General features: G+C 46.5%; 1 protein-coding gene across 4 annotated transcripts in view; it reads left to right on the top strand.

Moving 5' to 3' along the window:
- The window catches only part of GATA2 (GATA binding protein 2), a 53,814-nt gene extending 31,888 nt beyond the window's left edge, over positions 1 to 21,926 (top strand). Inside the window, exons 1-6 of one of the 4 annotated variants that reach the window (XM_085624387.1) lie at positions 3,560 to 3,944; positions 5,352 to 5,725; positions 9,213 to 9,776; positions 12,738 to 12,883; positions 15,586 to 15,711; positions 19,772 to 21,926. In XM_085624387.1, coding sequence (XP_085480513.1) covers positions 5,500 to 5,725; positions 9,213 to 9,776; positions 12,738 to 12,883; positions 15,586 to 15,711; positions 19,772 to 20,071 — 1,362 coding nt within the window. In that variant the 5' untranslated portion in view covers positions 3,560 to 3,944; positions 5,352 to 5,499 and the 3' untranslated portion in view covers positions 20,072 to 21,926. Of the gene's footprint in view, positions 1 to 3,559; positions 3,945 to 5,351; positions 5,726 to 9,212; positions 9,777 to 12,704; positions 12,884 to 15,585; positions 15,712 to 19,771 lie in introns of those variants that run through there. The other 3 variants (XM_085624385.1, XM_085624388.1, XM_085624386.1) reach the window with 3 other exon arrangements.
- The last annotated feature ends 3,791 nt before the right edge of the window (positions 21,927 to 25,717 follow it).

A 25,717-nucleotide genomic window follows, 5' to 3' on the forward strand; every position in this document is an offset into this window, starting at 1 on the left:
CAAATGCACCACCAGTACACCCCAGTCTTGCCCATGCTGTAAAACAACACACCCCTTATTTAGAGCGATAAACACGTCACAAAACAAAAAGTGGACACTACTAACTCAAAAGGCCCCCAGTATCGGAGCAAAAAGAACAACTTCTCTATTCCGAGCCCACACCGTTCAAAATACCAACAACGAACCCCAGAGGCAGTGTCCCAGCACATCGAAAATAACAAAAAACCCCACCATATTATGAAACCACAAACCCTGAGCCCCACCGTATCACAGCCCAATCCTATCTGGAGCAGACACCGTCCAACAAATCCAAGCCAGGAGTGTAACAAGCAGAAAGAGCACACACCAAGCCTCCACCATATCAGAACACTATCAAACCCTCATACTGACAAACCCAAGCCAGGAGTGTAACAAGCAGAAAGAGCACACACCAAGCCTCCACCATATCAGAACACTATCAAACCCTCATACTGACAAACCCAAGCCAGGAGTGTAACAAGCAGAAAGAGCACACACCAAGCCTCCACCATATCAGAACACTATCAAACCCTCATACTGACAAACCCAAGCCAGGAGTGTAACAAGCAGAAAGAGCACACACCAAGCCTCCACCATATCAGAACACTATCAAACTCTCATACTGACAAACCCAAGCCAGGAGTGTAACAAGCAGAAAGAGCACACACCAAGCCTCCACCATATCAGAACACTATCAAACCCTCATACTGACAAACCCAAGCCAGGAGTGTAACAAGCAGAAAGAGCACACACCACGCCTCCACCATATCAGAACACTATCAAACCCTCATACTGACAAACCCAAGCCAGGAGTGTAACAAGCAGAAAGAGCACACACCAAGCCTCCACCATATCAGAACACTATCAAACCCTCATACTGACAAACCCAAGCCAGGAGTGTAACAAGCAGAAAGAGCACACACCAAGCCTCCACCATATCAGAACACTATCAAACCCTCATACTGACAAACCCAAGCCAGGAGTGTAACAAACAGAAAGAGCACACACCAAGCCTCCACCATATCAGAACACTATCAAACCCTCATACTGACAAACCCAAACCAGGAGTGTAACAAGCAGAAAGAGCACACACCAAGCCTCCACCACATCAGAACACTATCAAACCCTCATACTGACAAACCCAAGCCAGGAGTGTAACAAGCAGAAAGAGCACACACCAAGCCTCCACCATATCAGAACACTATCTAACCCTCATACTGACAAACCCAAGCCAGGAGTGTAACAAGCAGAAAGAGCACACACCAAGCCTCCTCCATATCAGAACACTATCAAACCCTCATACTGACAAACCCAAGCCAGGAGTGTAACAAGCAGAAAGAGCACACACCAAGCCTCCACCACATCAGAACACTATCAAACCCTCATACTGACAAACCCAAGCCAGGAGTGTAACAAACAGAAAGAGCACACACCAAGCCTCCACCATATCAGAACACTATCTAACCCTCATACTGACAAACCCAAGCCAGGAGTGTAACAAGCAGAAAGAGCACACACGCAGTCTCCTCCTCAGAACACTATCACACACCTCATACCGTGAGACACAAGCCAGGAGTGTAACAAGCAGAAAGAGCACACACACAGCCTCCTCATCAGAACACTATCACACACCTCATACCGTGAGACACAAGCCAGGAGTGTAACAAGCAGAAAGAGCACACACACAGCCTCCTCATCAGAACACTATCACACACCTCATACCGTGAGACACAAGCCAGGAGTGTAACAAGCAGAAAGAGCACACACCAAGCCTCCACCATATCAGAACACTATCACACACCTCATACCGTGAGACACAAGCCAGGAGTGTAACAAGCAGAAAGAGCACACACCAAGCCTCCTCCATATCAGAACACTATCTAACCCTCATACTGACAAACCCAAGCCAGGAGTGTAACAAGCAGAAAGAGCACACACCAAGCCTCCTCCATATCAGAACACTATCAAACCCTCATACTGACAAACCCAAGCCAGGAGTGTAACAAGCAGAAAGAGCACACACCAAGCCTCCACCACATCAGAACACTATCAAACCCTCATACTGACAAACCCAAGCCAGGAGTGTAACAAGCAGAAAGAGCACACACCAAGCCTCCACCATATCAGAACACTATCTAACCCTCATACTGACAAACCCAAGCCAGGAGTGTAACAAGCAGAAAGAGCACACACGCAGTCTCCTCCTCAGAACACTATCACACACCTCATACCGTGAGACACAAGCCAGGAGTGTAACAAGCAGAAAGAGCACACACACAGCCTCCTCCTCAGAACACTATCACACACCTCATACCGTGAGACACAAGCCAGGAGTGTAACAAGCAGAAAGAGCACACACACAGCCTCTTCATCAGAACACTATCACACACCTCATACCGTGAGACACAAGCCAGGAGTGTAACAAGCAGAAAGAGCACACACACAGCCTCCTCATCAGAACACTATCACACACCTCATACCGTGAGACACAAGCCAGGAGTGTAACAACCAGAAAGAGCACACACCAAGCCTCCACCATATCAGAACACTATCACACACCTCATACTGCGAGCTCATCACGGTCACAAACACCAACTTCTCTGCGGCTTCTACATGAAAAACTCCAAAACTAATAATGTAGCAGTATTATAGGTCTCGTGGTTTAAGTAGCCTTTACAATATTTGTAGAAATTGGACTAAAAACATTTTTTACTTAAGGTCATTTGGTTGTTCGTAGTATTTCTTATGATGATGTAATACTCTCAGAATGCCACGGGGGGGGGGGGCAGGGAAAGGGGGATCGATCAATGCATATTAGTTCGACAGACATTGTTAGGCACTGAGAGCGGCGTATACCGCAGGTGAATAGGTGTGAACTGAAGATGTTATTCAGCATTATTCAGCCAGGCTGCTGGCGTGTGACGGTGACTCGTTTTTACAGACAGCGTCACTATTTATTTTCAGTTTTTCTCTTTTTTTTTATTATTTGAAAACAACTTTGCCCATACCATCAGTGTTTCTGTGCATAGTCGTTCCTCCTTGGCAGACATGGGGATGGGTGTGCGCGTTAGTTGGTGATGCGCCACCTGCAAAAGGCCTCCATCCAGCGGCCGCCGGTGTGCCCATGGCATGTTCTTTGGCGTCTAGGTACACAGGTGGGCAGGCAATGTTGACAATGCCTGAATGGGAAGGTGTGTTCTAATTACTGTTGTCTGCCCCTCCATGCCTAAGTTCACAAACAGCGAGAGGCGTAGGGGTGCCGGCTCCACGGACATTCCTGAGGTTTGTAGGCGCCGGGCCCTCAAATCTGCTCGGGGACGTTTGTGCCCCTTTTGTCTGCCCCGCGTAGCAAACAAAAGCAAACAATCAGCGGGCCCCAGCCCTGGACAGGGGCTGCCTAATTAAGGCGTGGTGCTGCGGGGGTTCAAGTCCTCAGATGTTTGGAGTCACCGGGGCTGGCAGCCAATGGCGAGGCGGGCCGGGCGGGCCCCTGATTGGCTGGGCGGGGGCTTCTTAGGGCTGCGCCTCGCTGCCTTGGTTCATGTCTGCTGCTAGGAGTCCAGCTGGCGCCAGCGCTCGCACTGCAGCTCCTGCCATTGGGTGCCTATGGGGATAAGAGCTGGGAGGGCCGAGCCAGGAAGCTGACACCCTGTCTGCGCGCACCGCTGGGCACTGACGGGGACCACTGCCGCCACCATCAGCTCTGCACTGCAGCCCGACAACCCCTCTTGTTGCCGCCGGGTGTCACCACGAACTCCAGCCTGTGCCACTCACTCCCGGCAGCGGATACCCCTGCGTGCAGCCGCCGGCAGGAGTCCGCTCATTCACCGCAGCCCAACAGCCCCTCTTCCCACGAGCGCAGCCTGGTGCCTACTCTCCCGCCCGGGCAGGACCAGGGCGCACTTGGGCCCGCAGCAGTTCTCTCTGTAAGTACACAGCACTCGGTACCCTTTCTCTGGATTCCGTCCTGCGCGGACGCTTTAATTCACAACCGTCGAACCTCTTTAGTTTGGAGTGTCCCTTTTCTTGTCACTAACTGCACTTTTCCTTCCGCTTCGGGCAGTGTGGGGGCCTTACGACCGAAGCGAATTTAATTTTCTATGCGTCAAATGGACCTCTCCCGTATGTTGTTATGTACGAAGTACACCGGACTCCGTTCTCTGGAAGTGCCGGGGGTGTCTGTCCTCAGGAAACAACGCAATTGCACCCCGTGATCAGATAGAGGTTCGGCGCTATGTCTGTGGTGATCGGATAGAGGCTTGGCGCTACCTATGTCTGGACTGCAGCGCTAGGGGTACGACGCTCTTGTACCCCGTGATCGGACAGGGGTCTCGGTGCTATTTCTGTGGTGATCGGATAGGAGGCTTAGCGCTACCTATGTCTGGACTGCAGCGCTAGGGGTACGACGCTCTTGTACCCCGTGATCGGACAGGGGGTTCGGCGCTATGTCTGTGGTTATCGGATAGGAGGCTTGGCGCTAACCTACGTCTTGTCAGCCCGGGGGACACAGCGCTCTTGGGCCGGCTGCGGCGCTGCTCTGCCCTGTGTGATCGGGGAGGGGGCGCTGCGGTGTTTGTGTGTGCCGGATCGCCGCAGCCCGTTTGTCACTGACAGCCGGGGGAGTATCTTGTTTGCTTTGTCAAAGAGCGCTTTAGAGCTCGCGTGTCCAAATAAATCAGGCGGGCAATGCATCAGGCGAGGGGGCTTTCTTGTCAGCAATCCGTTTCCAAAGGGGCTCTGTTTCAGAGTCACTGGAGCTTTTTAATAGCTCTCTTGTTAGTTTGAAGCGATTATTTGAATGCCCTATTCTTGTATTTTTTGTGTGTGTACGGCGCTGTTTTACAAAATATTCATAAAAATCCCAATGTTTCCGGTCTGTGCCTCCATTATTCAAAAATATAACTTGGGCACACTAGTCTTGTCGTTTATTTTGCAAATATTGTTACCCGGGAAAACCACCCAGCCTCCTTTCGTAGTGACTGCCAATTTAAAGCAAGTATATATGCGTGTGTGTATATTTATAGCGCTTAATATTAACCTTCGGCAGTGCCCTGTCGGCCACAGAGGTGTTACCATTAACAGTTTGAGTCGTGTTTGCGAGTGCATACCTGCTGTGTTTGTGTAGATAATCAGACAGACTGCTCCTGGGCCCTTGTGTTTGTACAGAAGTGGTACTTTTGAGCAGGCGATCATCCCACTGCCATGTCCTTACTATGCGTGTCAGATTCAGCACTATGCGTGTCAGATTCAGCGCTTGTACAGGCGATCACACGGCTCTGTGCAGTAAGTCCAGAGTGAGTATGAAGCTAATTTGTCTCCTTTCCTTGTTGCAGGCGGTGCTAGCAGCTTCACTCCCCTGGATGGGCCTCGGACATCTGCCCCAGTACTGAGAGAAACATCTCCCTAGCGCCTGGAACAACTCTATGCGCTGAGGGGCAGAGGCAGCGCGTCAGAGAGCAGCCGACAGACCGCACAGGGGAGATGATGGAGGTAGCCCCCGACCAGCCCCGCTGGGTGACCCACCATGCCGTGCTCAACGGCCAGCACCCGGACTCCCACCACCTGGGCCACAACTACATGGAGCCGACGCAGTTGCTGCCGCCCGACGAAGTGGACGTGTTTTTTAACCACCTGGACTCGCAGGGCAACCCTTACTATGCCAATTCGGCCCACGCACGGGCCCGGGTCTCCTACAGTCAGGCCCACGGTAAGTGCCTCGACCCAGTACAGATTTGGGCCGTCGAAATAAAGCAGTGTGTGGGGGGAAGGGGCAAAGGGGTTAGCAACACTAAAAGGTGCCCACACATGATCAGCGCTCGCGACACTGGGAGTGGACACCGTGGCCGGCCTTCCGCCTGCAAAACAGTCAACTCTGCACCTATCTACAGCCCAGGGGCCTGGTGGAACGGACTTACGGCACACCCTCTCGCTCTGGCCTATCCTACTACACCGCACAACTCCGTGACGAACACTACAATATAGGGGCCTCACTCCCCAACTCAGCTGCAGCCGAACGCGCCGCTGCTCCTCGCGGGCTAGGCCCCTACTGGCAGGTCATCCGGCTATTATTAAAAACCTGTAGCCTGCCCCTTGCTGCCTGGTTCTGTAACCCCTACCGACTCGGCCAAAAACCGCCACTGCATGGGTGAAGAACCCGCCTTCCAAACTCCAAGACGCACCACATTATCTCAAATCCAATCTGTATTGTTTTCAGCCGTAACGGCCCACACCAATTGACAGCGCAGTGTAACACAACTTTATCAATACAGTTCACAGGTGACTGGTTGTAAGATCACATAAAATAAAAATACAGATGGTCCATTGAATTCTGCGATTTAAAAAGTTGTAAATGGTGATATGTCCAAGTGGGAGCCTACGTTTCCGTGTTAGAAGTCCTCAGCTAATCATTAAGCCAAACCTATATACTACTCATATAGTGCATAAAAGGGTTGGTAAAGAGCATTTAAGTGCTATTAGTTTTATGATTGTAAAGTGCAAACGCGTATTCTGTGCTTCAAAGTTAACCCCTCCAGCAGTCAAACTCTAGTTTAACTTTACTGCCAGCAAAGGCGACTTCCTCGTTAGAATATCCAGGAAGGACCGCTTGACGTATCGTACAATGTCATCTATGAGGAGGTTTATTTGGTTCAAACCATTAAGAACGTTTTGGAACCTATGGTCAAACTGCTTTTATACCATCTTACGTTTGTCGGTCATTAGCAGGTTCTCAACACCTGCTCCACTTCTTGGAGGAAAAAAAACCTTCTCCCTAGCACAATAAACCCCTCCTGCTTGGTCCAATAACCCCTCCAACCTGTCAGTAACACCCTACTGCCCGGATCAGTAACCCTCCAACCTGTCAGTAACACTCTACTACCGGACTCAGTAACCTTTCCAGCCTCCCAGTAACACCCTACTGCCTGGCTCAGTAACCCCCTCCAGCCAGTCAGTAACATCCTACTACCTGGCTCAGTAACCCATCCAGGAGGTAACACCCCACTGCCTGGCTCAGTAACCCCTCCAGCCAGTCGGTAACACCCTACTGCCTGACTCAGTAGCCCCTCCAGTCAGTAACACCCTACTGCCTGGCTCAGTAACCCCCCTCCAGCCAGTCAGTAACACCCTACTGCCTGGCTCAGTAGCCCCTCCAGCCAGTAAGACACAACTGCCCGGATCAGTAACCCCTCCAGTCAGTCAGTAGCTCCTTCCTACCCGGCCCGCTGCTTGGCTCCACAGCCCCTACTGTAAAGAGGCCCGTGACGTGCCAGTTCCTGCTTTGAGTTTCTTTCTACCCAGCGTGCATCACCCGATGGGTTAAGATCTGGCTGGAGTGTAGGTTTTCCATGAGAGTGAGCATGGGGGTGACCGGGTCACACTGCCGAGCTCCTGATGCGCCTTGCCAGCTCTCCATGGCCCTTGCACCGGTGTACGTGTCACTGGTCTACTCTGGAAGCCTTTGCCCACAGTGGGATGAAGGCGCTCCTGGGTCAAATCACTGGTTTCACCTGGAAATACGCTCACGGGCCCCGATTGGTTCACTGCATGCACCAGGCCACCCCTGGCCCACACTGCAGTGCTCGACTTCTGGCCTTACTGTTTTGCCATCATTTTCTCTGCATTTGTTTCTAATGTGCTCGGTTTTCTTAAAAGCTTTGTCTCTCCGATCCTTTGCTCTTCTGGATGTTTATGACAGAAACTTTGCCTCAGGACCAGTCCATCTGCAATATTATTGCTGCTTGGGTGACAGGATCTGGCTTAAGCAGTGTCTGCATGAAGGCAAAACACCGACTAAACAGATGTGCTCTTGTGCCCTGTTTCAGAGTAGCAAAAAAGTAACACGTTTGTTTGTTTGTTTTAATTACAAATATATTTATATGAAAATGTAGATTAGTGATCTTGGAAAAAAATCCCGCCATATATGGAAGTGGCCCGACAATCTATTTTCATTTTTATCGTAGCGAATAAATACTCTATACTATAGATAAAGACACAATATCATGCCTCATGTTATATTACACAAGGAGAAAAGTGTGCAAAGTGAATTTGTTTGTTTTGCTCAGGGCGGTTTTTCTATTACTGTTGTGATGTTTGCCTTCTGGTCCTCAGTTTACTGGTGTTGCCCCTGCCCCTTTACTCTTCTAGTATTTTGCCGATTTGTCTTGTTGCCCTTTTCTCGCTCCACTGTAATTGTTCTTACAATCTTCTCTTTCTTTCAACAGCCTGTAATGTTTTAACCCTCTTGACGTTTCTCTGATCTTTTACTTGCTTTGCCTTTGCTCGTTTCCTTTTCTTCTGTCTGCTCTATTGTCACTCTGCACCGTTTGCTCGTCCTCTCTTTGCGGCTTTGCTTCTCCTGCCCTTTTGTTATTGCTGCTCCCCATCTCTTACTCTACCTCCCTTTCCTCTTCTTTCCCTTTGCTCTGTTGCCTCTTATTCCCTTCTTGTGTATGCTCCTTTGCTCCTCTTGCATTTAAACTTGCTTGTGGCACTTTTCAGTTTTACCTCTTTTGCTCTTCTGCCAGTTTCTCTCCTTTCTTTTGCTGCCCTTTACTCCCACCCCCATTGTTATTCTTGTCACTGTCTTATTTTACCAATGCCTGCCTTGCTTTTCTTGTGCTTTACTCTCCTGTCTCTTAGCCTCTGACCCTTTTGCTTACCATACACTCCTCTGGCCCTTTTGCTCTGCTTGTCCTCTGATCTAGGCTTCACCTTCCCTGCTCCCTCTCCTCCACCTTGCTCGCATGGGATCTTGTGCTCCTCCACCCTTCCTGCTGCCACCCTTTGCCCTTATTGTGCCTCTGATCTTTTTGCTTTCATCTGTAGTATGGTTGCCATTTTCTCGAATCCCTTCAGCTCCGAGTGCCCTTTTCCTTTATGGAGCTTTGGTTCTAGCTCGACTTCCATTTTCTCTGTCCTCTCGCCATCCACCCACCCTCTTTGCTCCGTTGCCAATAGTCTTTCATCTTCTCCTTGGCACTTGCCCATTGTCCAAGCTCTTGGGACTTGCTGTCCTGTTCTCTACTTTTTGCTCTCCTGGCTCTATGCGCTTTATGCCATTTCCTCAACCCTGTTTTCGTCTCGCCTTTCCCTTTTCTCTGCTCCTCGGACCTTCTGGTCCGTTTTCTTATTTCCATTTCTACTCATAGTTTTCAGAGATCATGAGGTTAAATCCATGTTTCGTGCTTTATTCACAGCCCGTCTGACCGGAAGCCAGATGTGTCGGCCTCACCTCCTGCACAGCCCTGGAATCCCGTGGCTGGACAGCGGGAAGGCCGCTCTCTCCCACCACCATAACCCCTGGACAGTGAGCCCCTTCGCCAAGGGGCCTCTGCACCCCGGTGGAGGGCCGGGCTCCCTGTACGGAGGAGGCAGCGGGGGTTCCGCCTCGGCCCCGGCGTCACACTCCAGCTCGCACCTCTTTGGTTTCCCGCCTACCCCTCCCAAGGACGTGTCTCCGGACCCCAGCTCGGCCAGCGCCTCCTCCCCCTCTGGGACTCGGCCCGAAGACAAGGAGGCCCTGAAGTACCAGGTTCACCTGTCGGACGGGGGCATGAAGATGGAAAGCGCCAGCCCCTTGCGGAGCAGCCTGGCTTCGATGGGCGCCCAGGCCGGCACCCACCATCCCATACCAACCTACCCGTCCTACGTGCCTGGCCCCCACGACTACAGCGGCAGCCTCTTCCACCCGGGCAGCCTCCTGGGAGGCCCGGCCTCCAGCTTCACCCCCAAGCAGAGGAGCAAGAGCCGATCCTGTTCAGGTGAGACATTCACACACCTGCTCTCCAGTGCCTGGCTGCAGTTCAGTGTCACCCGGACATTTGTCATAGAGCGCTTTATGATGGCAGGGGTCACCCATTCATAATCACTTGATCGTATCGACAGGCAATGCCACCCAAAGTATTGTTGATAGAGCGCTTTCTAATAGCAGGGTGCCACCCATCGAAAGAGTATTTTTCGTAATGGTTTCATATCGACTGGCAATGCCACCCAGAGTATTTGCCATCATCGCGTTATAGCTCCATGCATGCAGTATTGTTCAGGAGTTCGTTTTAAGTTAGAGGCGTGCCACGCCACCCAAGAGTTATTATAAAGTGCTTTATGGCAGCCTTAGAAAAGCCCTTCTAAACAGTATTGTTAATAATGGCGCTAAGGGACATCAAAGAGCGATCACAATGTGTGTTATGATATGGGGCCATACCATGATATTGGTTCTTGTACAGAAACAAATCCATTGATTGTTACTAATAAGCCGCCTTGTAATATGAAAACATGTAACTGAATGAACGTCAATCGCAAATCTCTTCATTCTAGTAACGTTCATCTTCTAGTGATTATTCATAAAGCAGACTTGCATGCAAAGATCGTTATTTACGAAATTCTTTAAATATGAAACTCTGTATTCAAGTATTTGTTCTAATAAGGTTAGCTATAAGAAATTTGCATAGTTTAAAAGTTACAATTCACTTCTTGGTTTAACTGTAATTGTCATGTTTTAGCCCGTTGTTAAAAAGGTGTTATTTATACAGCGCTTCCTGTTTAAACGCACATGATTCAAGAATTGTTATTGATAAAGTGCTTCGTGTTCGCGTCCCACATCAATCAATGCTTTTTGTTTACCTCACTGGGCACATTTTATTCAGCGACTGGCGGTCACAGCGCTCCTTGTAATATAAAACCTTATTATTCAATTACTGCTGTCCATAATGCACTTTAGGTTAGAACCCCATTTCAATCAATCACAGCGTTGTGCCTTTATAGCAAAACGCGCTTAGTAGTAAACCACGCTATTCGTGAACTACTCGCCAGTTATTCGGCGGCTGCTATCAGGGGGTTCAGCCTGGAGAGAAGCTGTGACAAGAGCCCGGGGAAGCATGGATGGGCTGACACTGGATTAGGGGGTGTAGGAGTTAGAAATGACGGGATGGTCGCAGGGTGAATGTTACCCACAAGGGTTCAATCTGGACCCGAGCGCACACGCCGCACCGTCACTCCCGGACGAGCAGCAGCGTCGAACAGACCAGGCACTTACCGGCAGATACAACATCCTGCCCGGTCTGGACGTGGCCCGATGTGGACACCGTTTCACGCCTCTTCTGGGAGCCGCTGGGGTTGGGCAGTCACCTGCCACTCAGATCCCTCGACCCCCTCTGTATTTTTTCCCCGGCTGCAGGGTTTGCATTGGAAAGTATCAATGTGCCAACAATACCCCATGTTGGATTATCTACGCACATTTGGTCTACTAGTGAATTTCCGAGACGTGTGCAGGTTCGTTGCCTTTCTCTCCAAGGGGACCCATGGCAGCATCCACCATTAACAATAAATGCACTTCATTTCCTAGCGTGCGCAAGATTTTTGTAGAACTGCAGATAGCTTCAGTAAGTAGCCACCCATGATGTGCTTCACATAGCATGGATGCACAGTACTTTAGAAGAGAGCGGGCTTTGTTTTAATACGTCCACACACAAAAATACTCTTTGTGCAATTTGTTAAAAACTGATTACGGTTGGCGGACAGGGTGAATAGCAGATGCTTTCTGGCTTTTTAGCGATCCTAAAACACAATGATGCGGCGCTGGGCTTTGTGTACCTTTGTTAACACGACGAAGCTCGGCTGCAAGGGGCGAGACTGTATTTGGTCGTTTCGCACCGGGCTCAAGTGACAGGGGTGGGGGGTATCAGACGACCTCCGAGCAGAGGCTAAGAGAGGAGAGGAGCTCGTGACCGGGCTCGTGTTATTGAAGGTAAACAAAGCTCCCGACACTGAGGCTGTAGTAGCGGCTTCATGCGAGCCTCGGCTGTTGAAACTCTCGGCTTCATTGCCATCCCCAAACCCTGACCTCTGCCCTGTCCGGACACCCTTCGGGGACATTAATGGATTCATTAGGAGAGTAAAGGAATCAGTGGCGTGAGCCGGAGTAGGGAAACTCGCCATCCGAAACATGTACCCCATTATCTGTGCTGGGCCCCTCTCACGCGCGCAGAGTAATGCCGGATTTGACAACTACTAGCGCGCGCGTATGCAAGCTTTTTGCACCATCTTTCACCATAAAAATAAGGCGGTGTAAAATGCAAGTATCAATAGGTCTTGGAAGTCCGCACGTCTAAAAAGCAGCACAAAAGAATAAAAACACAGCCCTAAAGAATTACATCCACACTCTGGTCCTAGGGCAATTAATTGTTATTTTTGCAAAATCCCAAACAACTCTGAACTGGTTGGTGTGTGTTGTCAAAACTGCAGTATGAATGTTCTTGCAGTAGCGCGAAGCTGCACGAGTAACAGATTTACGTGGAATCTATAGTTTGCCCATTAGGATTTTTTTTTTAAAAATACAGTGATCACCTGGCAGGATAGCCGTAGCAGAGCCTTGGAGCCCGGCCATGTTTTATAAAATCAGGCCCTGCTTATGTTTAATACGTTGAAGTAAAAAGAAACTATAGCAACACTTTATGAAATGTATAAAAAAAAAACCTGTACACACTTTTTCTCTCAATTCTTTTGTGGTAGTTGACGCCGATATATTGTCTAAAAATGCACATTCTAATTTGTTTTCAATTAATATGTCAACTCGCATGTCCATGAAAGTTGTGTAACTGTCTTGTTTATACCGTGCTTTTGTTGTCTAAACTGTATATTAACCCTCCTGCCTGAAGGACACCGCAAAACGATTTTGTGAATTTGTTTTAAAGAAAGAAACCCGGTTTCTTCGTGTTTCCATTTAGAAGGCAGAGAGTGTGTGAACTGCGGAGCGACGGCCACCCCTCTCTGGCGAAGGGACGGCACCGGTCATTATCTGTGTAACGCCTGTGGCCTCTACCACAAAATGAATGGTCAAAACCGACCTCTCATTAAACCAAAGCGAAGACTGGTAGGTGGCACTCACTGAATGCTTCTATAATGCAACCGTTCTGTCTGGCCTGTCTCATGGTGTCTGCTTTTCATTCCTCATTCTGCTGTCACTGCTTGTGTCCAACCATCAGGGCTTGCCTTCTGTCAGCGCAGCGCACTCTTGTCTTGTGTACTTAGAATTCGCTTTGTGATTAGTGTTTTCACAATGCCTGAGTCACTGTCTATTTCTGAACATATAACACAATTGTTGCGTGTGCATGTTGTGCTTTTACACAGGAGGAGACCAGACAGTGATGTGTTTTTTTTGGTGTGAGGATTACACCGGGCTGGCACGTTTCTTCTGCCCAGTTTGGACAGAAAAAAGAAATCGGTAGTTCTTGCCCAAGGGAGGGGTGTGTGCACACTCGTCTACTCACGGCTAATATTCGAGAGCTGCTTTATCGGCGCGGAGAGGGGGGGGGGGTGTTGCACACTCGTGCTGTCACTGCTGGTATGCACACGTGCACTAACTGCTGGTATTCGAGGGCTGATTCTCGGTGCAGGGAGGGCGTGTGCACACTCGTGCACTCACCGTTGGTGTCCGAGAGCAGTTTTTTCGGCGCAGGGAGGACGTGTGCACTCATTGCTGGTTTTCGACAGCAGTTTTTTCGGCGCAGGGAGGACGTGTGCTCACTCTGCAGCGCTGCCCTACCGTTGGAAGGCAGTGGAAGGGTTCCTGGCATCGGTGTCACGCCGAGGTCACACCGCGGCCTGCAGCGCTTTCCGCATTCCTCACCCACGGTGGCTAACACGCCCTGGTTGGTACATGAAACCTTCGCCTGAAGAACGCGCGCTCTCTTGATAGCAGATTGTCCATGTACGGGATGCATCTGACAGCTGTCGATCATTCACACTTGGGGATAGGCTGCACCCTAGCCCCCTCTTTCGAACACAGCCACCTATATGCACACAAACATCCTTTCTCACACGCACCCACACAGTGGCACATTGGCCCACGCACACGCATACATTAACATATACCAGAGTTTGCCTGACTTCGGCATAATTTATTGAACTGGACACTAAATCGTACTGTCCGATTCTATTACGCACAAGACACAACCCCACGTGTACACACACAACTCATGCTATCCATTTTATAAACTGGAATACTGTCCTTTATTAACATGCCTTAATTATGCACAAATAGAAAGAAATCGACCCGCTTGCCCCATTGGGTGAGCAACGTTTTCCATATCTATCCGACAGTTGAAGAGAAAAGGACAGTAAAACGTGATCCCTCTGGGAGTCCCGCTACTGAAAGGGTTAACCTAGCCAGCTACAGCGACCAAGGGTTGAGAAACGAACACAAGTCAAGAAGTCACCCACCGACCCAACATCCATTTTGTGTGATTGTGTCAAGGGCAGGGAGCCGTTCCAATTGTGAAGTGTGCGCGATGGAGCCGAGTTGGGCTGCCTCCTCGCACTGCCCGGCTCCCTTCCTTTGAAAGCACTCATTTTCCATGGAGTCACCTCCAGCCAGTGTTTTCATTGCAAACCTTCTGGCTGCCTGTGCCCTTTCGGAGGCCGCGCTAGGAGTTTCCTATCCGGATATCTGCGCTGCAAAGATAAGGAGACTTTGTGTTTCTGTTTCCGGACTCGAAAAGGTTTAGTTTTTTTTTCTTCCCTCGAAGCCAGGCATGCCAGCTAATGCCGGTTGTTTTAACATTTCCAATACACTACAAATAAAGTTGACCATGCTAAGAATAATACATATATGCGTGTTTCCATTTAAGCCGGGGCCAGTTTAAAATGCAGCAGTCTAGGAGGTGGGGGTGCGGGAAAACGGGTTGCAGTTCATTTTTTTTGGGAAAGAATCAGGGGGATTTTTGCTATGAGTCATAATTTCAACTTTAGCGGCCCTGCTTAATGACTGGCTGTACTTGAGGAATGTGACCGACACGTCTAAAAACGCTCAAATAAGAGTGTAACCGTATCGGCTCCCAGGCCCAAAAGCGTTCTGGGCTGGAAAGCAAAAGAAACAGCAACTGTAACACAGAAGTGCCTCAGCCCGGAGCAGTCAGCACACAGAAACCGTTGAAGAAATGTAAACAGCCAGCTCCTGTCCTGCGTGGCAGGGGGCACGAACCCTAGCGTGCTTGTGCACAGGGCCTTTTTAAAATCGTGTTGTGTGGCTCTTATTTCGGTTTTCAATAAAAGGACTCCCACCCCTTCACCTACTAAGGCAAAGGTCATGCCTTGTTGTATTCCCAGGGAAGCCTGCATGGGTGCCGGCGTTGTTGGTGTTCGATGTCTAGGGCCTTTGGGACATTTTCGAACCATCGCATAGTCAGGGATACTTGCGTCCCTCCCATTTTAAAATGTAATGTTTTCTCGGGCCTGAGATTAACTTACTGTTCAAACCCGGAGAAGGGTATTTTTTCTGAAGGATGCCAGGCATTTTGGTAGAAGCACCCAACATGTGGGCACTGCTGCGGATGAGTGTTAATCCCTATTTAAACCTTTACACTTCACCACAACCAGTTATGAGAAAAACACGGCAAGCGCATGTAGCTGCTCTCAAATATTATCTGCATGAAAGCCTCCTTTCTCCCTGCCCCAGCACCCTAACACAGTGCCCCAATCTCTCCTCGAGCTCTTTAAACGGTCTTTGAATTCCACTGTTGTCTATCTGGGTGTAGGGTGTATTTTAAAATACTTGCTATTTGTTTATTTTTTTAGTCGGCTGCCAGACGAGCAGGGACTTGTTGTGCCAACTGCCAGACAACCACCACCACGTTATGGCGACGCAATGCGAACGGAGACCCAGTGTGCAACGCCTGCGGCCTGTACTATAAACTGCACAACGTGAGTATGACTGCGGCGGTTGGCTCGGAGGGGAATGCACTGGGTAAAGCAGCATTAACAGCTGGGAGGATGGGCGCACACCCCGTCCCTACTAAAGACGCGCGCATCCATCAGCGCCTCGGAGCCAGACCTTACTGGTTTCAGTTTCTGTTCCCTACCCCCTGGGAGCCGAAGCTATTCTTCTCCCGGCAGAGTGATGCGACCTTCATTGACACGAAAAGGCATTTGCTTGGCTTCTACAGCTGGTCCAATAAAGCGACCTCACTGGCTGCTGGACATCATTTAAAAATACACAAATGCGAGAATACTACCCGGGGCCTGTAAAACCCACCAAATATGCGCAGGGTAAAGCTAACCGGCAACAGAGCCCACGCAATGTTTCATCCATACGAAAAAATGAGGAGGGTATAACATTTGGGGATGTGAGCGTTGTAACACGAAGCAGACTTTAAAACCACAAAAGAATAAAAACCAATCCAATGCAGAAAGCGAATACCGATATATTCAAGCATTGTCATTGTAGTATAATACATTTTAATTTGTAGAACCTCCTGCTATGATCTTGGGGCTTAATAGCCCTTTAGCTTGCAAGCTATATCATTGGCCAATCTAAGGGAACGCATTTTACCGCCCCACAAAGCTGCGGTTATTCCTTGAGTCAGTACTCTAGGCTAGACACCCGCGGAATGGAAAGGGCACACAAGATTTTGGCAGCACATAAAGAACCCACCGAGCTATCATACTGGCTATGTATTTGTGAAACAGGGTGAATGACTAAAAACAAGAGCCTCATATTGCCATATCAGAAAGGCTAGCATGCTAAAACATGTCCACCAGATCAGAACTGCCCCTCTTAAGATCAGTGGTTCTGAAACGATTTCTGAGTGGGGGATGCTGCCAACAACGGTGCAGCAATGAAGCCATAGGCCCCGCGAACAACCCAGGCGTTTCATAAAGGAGAATTGTAGCAAATACGCCACGTCCCTTCAGGAGACTGGTCAAGGTGTGGTATGGAGCACCGGGCGAATTATGAAGAACAGGTTATTAAAAGCATCGTGTGGTATAGCACACTCATTTACAGGCATCATGCTTTGCATAGGTAAGGCTGCAAATATTGCACTGATGCAGTTTTACTGATAGAACTATATAGCTCACATACAATAGTGTGTACAAATCTGGTTTCAACAAATCTTGTACTCATCCCAAGTAAATAGTCTTCATTCGTTTTTAGTCCTATTGAATATGTTTTCATCACACTTCAGGTGTGCTTTCAAAACCGCTGCTGTTTCAAAAATGTGTACAATTGATTTACAGGGATTTACATTTTGTTGAGTGGAAAACAATGACGTCCTTACTTTTCACACTCCCTGTATCCCAGCAAGATTGCCAGAGAGTTCACATTACAAAATCCTCTAACCTTGAAGTCAGAGAAAGAAAAGTAAACCCCAATCTCCACGTGAAAAAGGAATAAGCAGCGTTTTGCCAGAGGATATAGTCTGGCATTTGACTTCTCTTTCAAACGCACAGGAAATGTGACCAGATAAAAACACAATTTAAAGGCATATTTATTGCTCATTCACCTTATGAATTCCAGCATGGTTATTTTGGGGGTGCTGCGGCACCCCTACACCCGTACTTCCAGCGCCTGTGCTTGAATAAAATACCAGGAGAAAATAATATGGGCTCTCTTCAGACCTCCACCCAAAAACCATGGTCCCGCCTATCATAACATCTCACTAGGATTACAATGATGCTCTGTATTTGGGCATTGCAAAAGAATCATTAAGGCAACTTCAAATCCTGCAAAACACTGCAGTACGATATTCTGGAGATATTCCAAAGTGTCACTTTGTCATTGTATATAATGGGTCTTCACTGTCTGCCGGTGAGCAAGTATGACATTCAAAACCCTCTTCTTGACATACCAGGCAGTTGATAACTGTGGGCCTCTTGATCTTAGTCATCTGATTCAGCCATAGTTTCCCCCAGGACCTTAACATCCAATCTGATGCTAGACCATCATCGTGCCAGGCTTGGGGGCCAGTTCCTGGCACCTCAACTTTGCAATACTTTACTACTGTATTTGAGCCAGAGCCCAAGTGCAGAGATATTTCGGAAACAGTTGAAGACATTGCTTTTTTCTAACTTGTCAGCCCTGCTTAGTGGTTTCTGTAGCAGGCGGATTCTTTCTTTTTTTTTTTTTAGAGCTTTGGAGCCCTGTTGGGGGTGGGGAGGGGTCACGAGTTATATAGAGTAATAGAGTAAAGCTGCTGTATATTCAAGCCAATGAAGTACTTTAAAACTGGTTTGCCTCATCTTACAGGAAGATAAGTAGACCAGCTGTTTGTGTGCTTCATGACAGCCAGTTCTTAAAAACGTACAGAATGGATATTTTATTGCTGATATTGAGTTAATGAATTGTACCCCAGTTTTACATGTGTTAACTGAAATCTAAATAATTGTAATATAGAATATGTTTTTATATATAAGAAGATTTTTATATTGGATTTGGTGTTTTATACGGGTATTGTATAGCTCTTAGCCTAAGATGTTTTTTTAAATCGAGATTTTTGGTTTTTATGTCTGTATATGTTGAAGGACCTATGGTCTAAATAAACAACTTTTAGGGTGTTAATAATCCACAAGGAGCTGCTATGGACAGGTTGTGCCGAATTGGAGTTTATTAGTTAAGCACAAATAAATAGCTTCTTGTTTTCCTTCAAACAGGCAAGAAATAGCTTCCCATGCCATAATAATGCCTAGAGGCAAAAACGGACAACTCTTGCTTTTCCCCACTATTAAGGGTCACCTCAAGAATAACACATTCAGTCGATATTATTTACTTCAATACCTGATATTTGCACTTGTTTTCATCACTATAACCCAATACAGGCTAGGAGCATACTGACGGCCATGTACCTACCTTCTGCCCCAAAATGTACATATGCTACTCCTAAAACCAGCGTGTATACTTTCATGCATACTGTTCCATATGCGTACCGCCCAATGGTATTTTCTACAGAATGCACTCAGAAGATTCCACTTTGAGGCATATTTAGGGATACACAATTTCTCCAAATTAATTATAAGCCTTCATTTGTGAGACCATGGCATTCACTATTCCCCTTGAAGAATTCACCCACCCAAACCTCCATGTGATATACAGAACAAATATGCCTTGTTTTTGAGTCTATAAAAAGAGCACTACTGACAAATATAAGGGAGCAAAAAAAGCCGCTGGACCCAATCCACTCACAGGCCACTTCCAATGAGTACTATAGTGCCTAGCACCCATCTCCGGTTAATTCTTGTGGCACAGCACTCCTTTTCAAATAGTTTCCATTTTATCTGCGAGTGTAAAGGGGCCCTTTTCAGAGCAGGGCATTCCTGGGTCGAGTGCCTAGAGTTTCTGTGACACTATGTCATGCGTTGGAAAGCTCTCATGTATTTGGCTAGGTTGATGTTAAGAGAGGCGTTTGGGCCATATAAATAGTGCCCGTGGCAGCTTTTCTTCGGATATTTATTTAATTTATTCGCTTTGGTTATTTTCTGTAGAATAACCTGCAGCTATGGGGCGCCAAAGTGTTCTGCAAAAGGAGCCACGATGCAAAGAGTAGAAAGTGTCAATATTACATAGTAAACCCACAATAAAACCAACCGATATTAAACAAGGGCTAAACAGTGGTATACGCAAGCTAAATGATAATGGTAAAGTAAGGGCAGGATTTACGTACATCTGACTGAAGCAATTTCAGCAAATGTTTGAGGACTGACTACAACACAGTAAATTTAGGAAATGTGAATCAAACTACAGCTGGAATTAGCGTTGAAATAGGAGCTTTTAAAAATCTTTTGTGAACCTGCCATGGGATGGGATCCTTTGAATCTTTATGAAAATAGAATTCCAGACCAAGCTACAAATACAATAAAGTTCCACACCAAAATTTAAAGATTCGCCATTCTGAAAAAATGAAGGCAACAATGTGTACCCCAAAATGTATGAACATTTTATGTAGGTTAACTTCTTTCTGCATGAGCCTGATTTTCTTATTTCTTGCAGGTGAACAGGCCTCTGACGATGAAAAAGGAGGGCATCCAGACCAGGAACAGGAAGATGTCCAATAAATCCAAAAAATGCAAGAAAGGCTCTGAATGCTTTGAGGAACTGTCCAAATGCATGCAGGAGAAATCTTCACCCTTCAGTGCTGCGGCCCTGGCTGGTCACATTGCTCCCATGGGACACCTACCCCCCTTTAGCCACTCCGGACACATTCTGCAGACACCCACTCCCATTCATCCATCTTCCAGCATATCTTTTGGACATCCGCATCACTCCAGCATGGTTACAGCCATGGGATAGTTTTGATCACTGACATGCCTACCCAGTGGACTGAAGCAGACAGGGTACTGCCAGAAATAGCACCATGGAATGAGCCATTCTGCTATACTGAACTCAGAAGGGATCTGACATCCATGGAAAAGTCGCATATAAGCCAACTGGTATGTGGCAAACTGACTACGTTTGGGTCTGTTTGGAATTCAGCACCCGAGGACTGAAGAAAGAAGAAAGATTCACTTGTTTCACACTTCTTGGTCAACGTAAACCCAAAGTGTCAAAAGACGAACCTCGTGTTTCTTTCTTTTTTTTGTTACTGTGAATATTGTAAATCTATTGGCCGTCTCCAAGCGCAGCACAGGCCCAGCAGTAGCCTTTGCTGGATTTCTATTGTGGACCATTGTTTGCAAAAGGACAACTTTATAACATTTATAAAGCTTAATTTTAAAAAGAGGAGTAATTATTTATTTTGCTCTTGCTTTTGTAAAGAGCCCCATTCCTTTCTGACCTGCATGCTTTAAGCTATTTTGCAACGGGAATTCTTTCTCTATTCAGCTAGAGTTCTAGCTGAACACCATACAGCCCCTTAATTTAATATTTGTAAACACCTGCTATGAAAATAATATATAGTGTAATATAACTGTACTAGTGATTGTATCTGGACCGAAGTTGTGCTTTATTTGGACATGGACCTTTAATTCACATCTAGAACCGTATAAACAAAAGTATGCCATCCCACTGAAAAAAAATAAAAAAAAAGTTGACAACACACAAATACTAATTTATGACAAGATAAGTTCCAGATTGTGTTTTTCATTTTGGGTAGGTTTAACGACTTCTAAGATGTCGAAGTTTGGGCTGGCTCTTTTGCACATAGCTGCAGAAATTCAGAACTAGCGAATGTGGACAGGTCATACTGTTTTGCCACATGGAAATGAGGAAGGACAAGAGGGTGAAAAAATGGTTGGGGAAAGGGAAGCACACCAAATAACCTCATTTATTACTTTCAACATCAAACGCAGTGATAAGCTGCAGGCCTCACAAAATAACGACGCGTTTCCCATTGATTTCATCAGAGCACATTTTTTAAACCCTTTTGCCTCGCATTACAGAACCACAGTCTTCGTAAATAACAGATAAGAAAGATATTGCCAATACTATGTGTAATCTATTCACTTATTAGTCGATAATCACCGTCCAGATGAAGTTCCAGTAATTATAACATGTGATGTACAATGCTTCTGATGGAAAGCCCTACAGAAACGAGCAGTCGATAGTATACACAGGATAAGCCTAATGTTTGTGACAAGCTTTGGACCAAGCCCGTGGTTTCCCAATCAGAATTTCTTAGCAAGCACACCGGGTTTCATGTATGTTCACCATCGTAATATATTTCAAAAATTGCATACAAAAATTCATTGCGGACTAAGAAGTTTTCTGGTGTGTGTGGCATAGCTGTACTTTGTAAAGTAGCGCCCAAAAACGAAAAGGGACCACCGCTGAAGAGGAAATATAACAAGTTTAAGTATATTTTAGTAAAAAAAAACATTATTTTCTTTGAATCTCTCAACATGGTACAGTTGTACATTATCACAATTACTTTAGGGAGGGAATGATTTCCTGCCTTAAAATGACAAAGTGCAATATATTGTCAGTCACTGCAGTATATAGGCAGCAGCCGTCCAAACTTAAATTATTTTGTAGTTGTACCCGCAAAATTCTGCAGTATTTTAATTTTGGCTTGTTTATTTTGATTAGTGAACTAAATTATTGTTTATTGTGAACAACATGTTTATATATTGTCTGTAAAAAGTGTATGCTATTCTCATATTCCTTGAAGGTGAACATTGCTAAGAATAATAAATAACTTTTGTGAGAACTTTTGGCATCCTTTTAGACGACAATGCAGCCGAATTATACATGTGCTTACAAAGAAGTCAAGAAAGCAACAAATATTTTGTGTCACCTGATCTTGCTATTCCGTGTTTTAGAGTGCCATGGAAAGGAGCAGGTAAATGCATTGAAAACATTTATTTTATTGCCGGGGGCAGGGGGGCAATGTTTGCTTTCTTGCCCTAGCGAGATTAGACGGATTGCCGTCACCATCATACTCTTCCTTCTTGCGTTCGAAAACATACCGTTCTCAGGCAGAGCTTTTTAACAGACCATAAGCACAACATTAAAATTCAAGTCACATTATTTACAACATGTGCATCAATGTGGACAGTTGCATGGTAAGAAAAAACGAATATATGAAATCTCCTAAATTCACTATTTCAATTGGCTTCGGCCAAGGGAAAACCCGTGAGTCCCTCCATAATTGTCCTTCACAAAGTGAACTCACCGGTTCCTTCAAGATGGAGGGAAGCTTGGACCAGCATGAAATCTTGTCCCCCTAAGAAACATGCCAAAGGCAACCCAATAATAAAACAAGCATTGGCATAGCCAATAGGTCTCATTTTTGGGACCTTGTAAGTATTTAGTTATGCAGCACAATACCCTTGGTGAAACACCATTAACTGTTGCATGGTTAAACACTTATAAGGTCCCAAAGGCGAGACCTATTGGCTATGCCTATGCTTGTCTTAAACAGCTAACAACCAGACGGGTGGTACCCTAGGGGATTCACAGACATTTAGTCCACCTGTTTAAGCCAAGCCCCCTAAATACACAAGCCATGTCATTTTCATACCATTAAATCCCTGGTTACAAATCAAAATATTATGCCCCCCACATATTCTTCGGCGTGGTGTAGCCGAGGGTACTGACAATTGGGATGTTTGGGCAGAGGTTAAACAATAAATTAACAGAGCTTGAAGGCGGCCAGTGGGGTTCTGGTCTTTCAGTTGATGCTGATGTCTCTAACGAGTAGTTTACGGACATTTGGGTATTTTATTTCCTCACCTCGGCGCTCTCCATCTGCCCGGTCACCATTAACAAGAACACACTGGGACTTGCTGCGCCGCTCATTGTTCATGTTGGGTCAGTACAAGGCCGCCGTGGCTCTGACTGGATCACACATAGCAACAAAGCCACAGCCCTTGGTAACGGAGGTCGCGAGGAGTCAAAACTACTCTTTCGCAGCGGAAATTAGAGAACGGCTGAATCTGGCTGGCGAGGTTTACATAGAAACAAACAGACAGGAATGAGGCTTTCCCAACAGGCAACAAGCACGTGAGTGGTGCATGCGTGAAAAGAAGCCCGGGAGTTTTGTGCTTGCGGCGAAAGTGATCACGTTCGGATTCACGCGATAAAGCCAGATGGCAGCTGTGCACGTCGTGCACGCTTGTGCACTTAACAGCAAGCTGGTGGCCGGAAAAAGCATGTGGGTAGCACTTTAAAAACCCGCTTACTAAATGTCTCGCCAGAGCAGCGCATGGGCTGGCTCAGGCGAGACCTAAAAAAGGACACACTCTGTTACCAATTGGGGGATGGCATGAGCAACCGGGCAATACCTTGGTTTCCAGAAGCAGCCACCATCCCCCAGCATCCGCACCCCAAGGGGCGTATAATAGAGTACCCTGGAAGGTTGACAATAGCTGTAGCGGATGTCTTAAGGCCCTCACTAGAGACTGCAGTACTGCTGCCCCAGCTTGAGCTAAAGGTTTAAAAAAAAGATTAAAACAGGAATTCGCCTACATTTATACTCCGGATTTAACCTGTCATGTTGCCAATCGCCCAGCAACCAATGGCTGCGAAAAATTCAAAAGAGGTTCGATCCGGCCTACACCGGTCCCCAAGGATTGCCATCTTGTGGGCTAGCCCCTAGTCCACAGGTGGGGGACCGTAGTGAGACCAGCCATAATATAATCACCCACCCCCAAATTATACTCTCCTAAAATATAAAGACGATCCCACACAAAATGACAAAAGACTAACTAGCCATCATTCTTGCATTCGAGAACACATCATTCTCAGGCCATATTTATTACCACCCCAAACATGAGATTAAAATTCAATTCACATTATGTACAACATGTACATCATCAAGAACTATTGCATGGCAATAAAAAAATGAATAAATGAAATCATCCAAATTCACTATAGGCCCTGTCTTGGCTACGTTTTCAAAAACCCAATTCTAGCTGGAATTCACCTGCCTTTATATTCCTGATGTCAAAGTTGTCTACCTGTTTTCTTGTCACACACAACTCCTCTGCCACAGGCCTAGGAAGTTGATGCTACCTGTGGAAATATCTGCACAACTTTATACACTGAGGTTACTGAACACCATGGGAATCTACCAGCTCACCGTAAGAGTGCCCTTTTACCTAACTGATCCGTCATAGAGCACGCTATTCTGTGTACTAGGTTCTCTCACTGCCAAGAGATCTGGCTGATTAAAGTCCCCTTATGAACGTTTTGCTTTGATCTTCCTATGATCTCAAAGATCCTACATGTCCTGTACATGGTGAGAGAGAAGGCTGCCATGTACAATGCTGCCTCATAGTCTGACTTCCATACCATTAGTAAGACCCCTATGATTTCTCCAAACATTCATGAAGATACGGCTCCTATGATCTGGGATCGCCCCTTCCAAAGTCTCTTGCCAGGCCTAAATCATACCTTTTTATACATAGAAGTCACCCCTAAGGTAGGCCCTGTATAACCCACAGGGCAGGTTGCAGTGTATTTAAAAGGCCGGACATGTACTTTTAAACTTTACATGTCTTGGTACTGAAAAATTCCCAATTTCGTTCTTCACTACTGCAAAGCCTATCTCTCCCATAGGTTAACACTGTGATTACCTTCTTACATTTTATAAGTGACATTTTCAATTGCGACAGATATTTTGAGTTTGGGGTCCCTGGTCTCAAAATTTCAAATCACAACTGATAGTGAAGTTGGATTTTAAATTGAAAGTCTAAGAATGCCACTTTTAGAAAGTGTACCACCTGTAACAGGGGTTGGTCCCTTATAAGTCAGCAAAGCTAGGCCACTGATAGTTCAAATATCTCACAACTGCCAATACTGACACTACTTCTACACACCCTTAGTTTCCTTCATGACCACTGTATTCAAAAGCAGTGATCAACATTTATTTTAGGTCATGAATCATTGCTCTTTTGCAATAAAAATTGACATACACAAAAGTTAATATGAATGTATCATAAATTAACATTACAATATCTATTTTACGCCCACCCCACATCACAACAAAGACATTTCATACAAACATAACATTTAATGCAACAAACAAATTACAGTTAGCTGTCCAAAATGAGAGGCTACTATATACACAATGTACAAATGACTGAACTCCTTGCTTAATGGGCCAAGACAACCAAATCAGTGCTGCGGTATTTGAAGCAAAGGATCCAACTTTCTTCACGTTAGGTCGTTTCCACCCTGATTACTAGCGCCTAATGTTTAATGCTCTAGTTGGTTACACACTTGTCAACGCGTTTCAAACCCATAACCTTTTTCATATCTGGTTCTCCTCAGGACTCAAACTATTGATCACTCATGTCCACTCAATGTTCTCTGAGAATACTATGGGGAAACCTTCCACACATGAGTTAACCGTAATCCATGGTGGTCACCGCTTGACGTCCCAAGTCTATTGATAACCAAATTCTTACTCTGGCTCAAAACAAATAAAATGTTTCCATGTTGCACTGAATTTATTCAATGGAATCGTGCGTGGTGTCCCTGTCCGCCTGTGTCTGG

Source organism: Triturus cristatus, chromosome 9 (assembly GCF_964204655.1).
Source record: "Triturus cristatus chromosome 9, aTriCri1.1, whole genome shotgun sequence".
Taxonomy (NCBI): domain Eukaryota; kingdom Metazoa; phylum Chordata; class Amphibia; order Caudata; family Salamandridae; genus Triturus; species Triturus cristatus.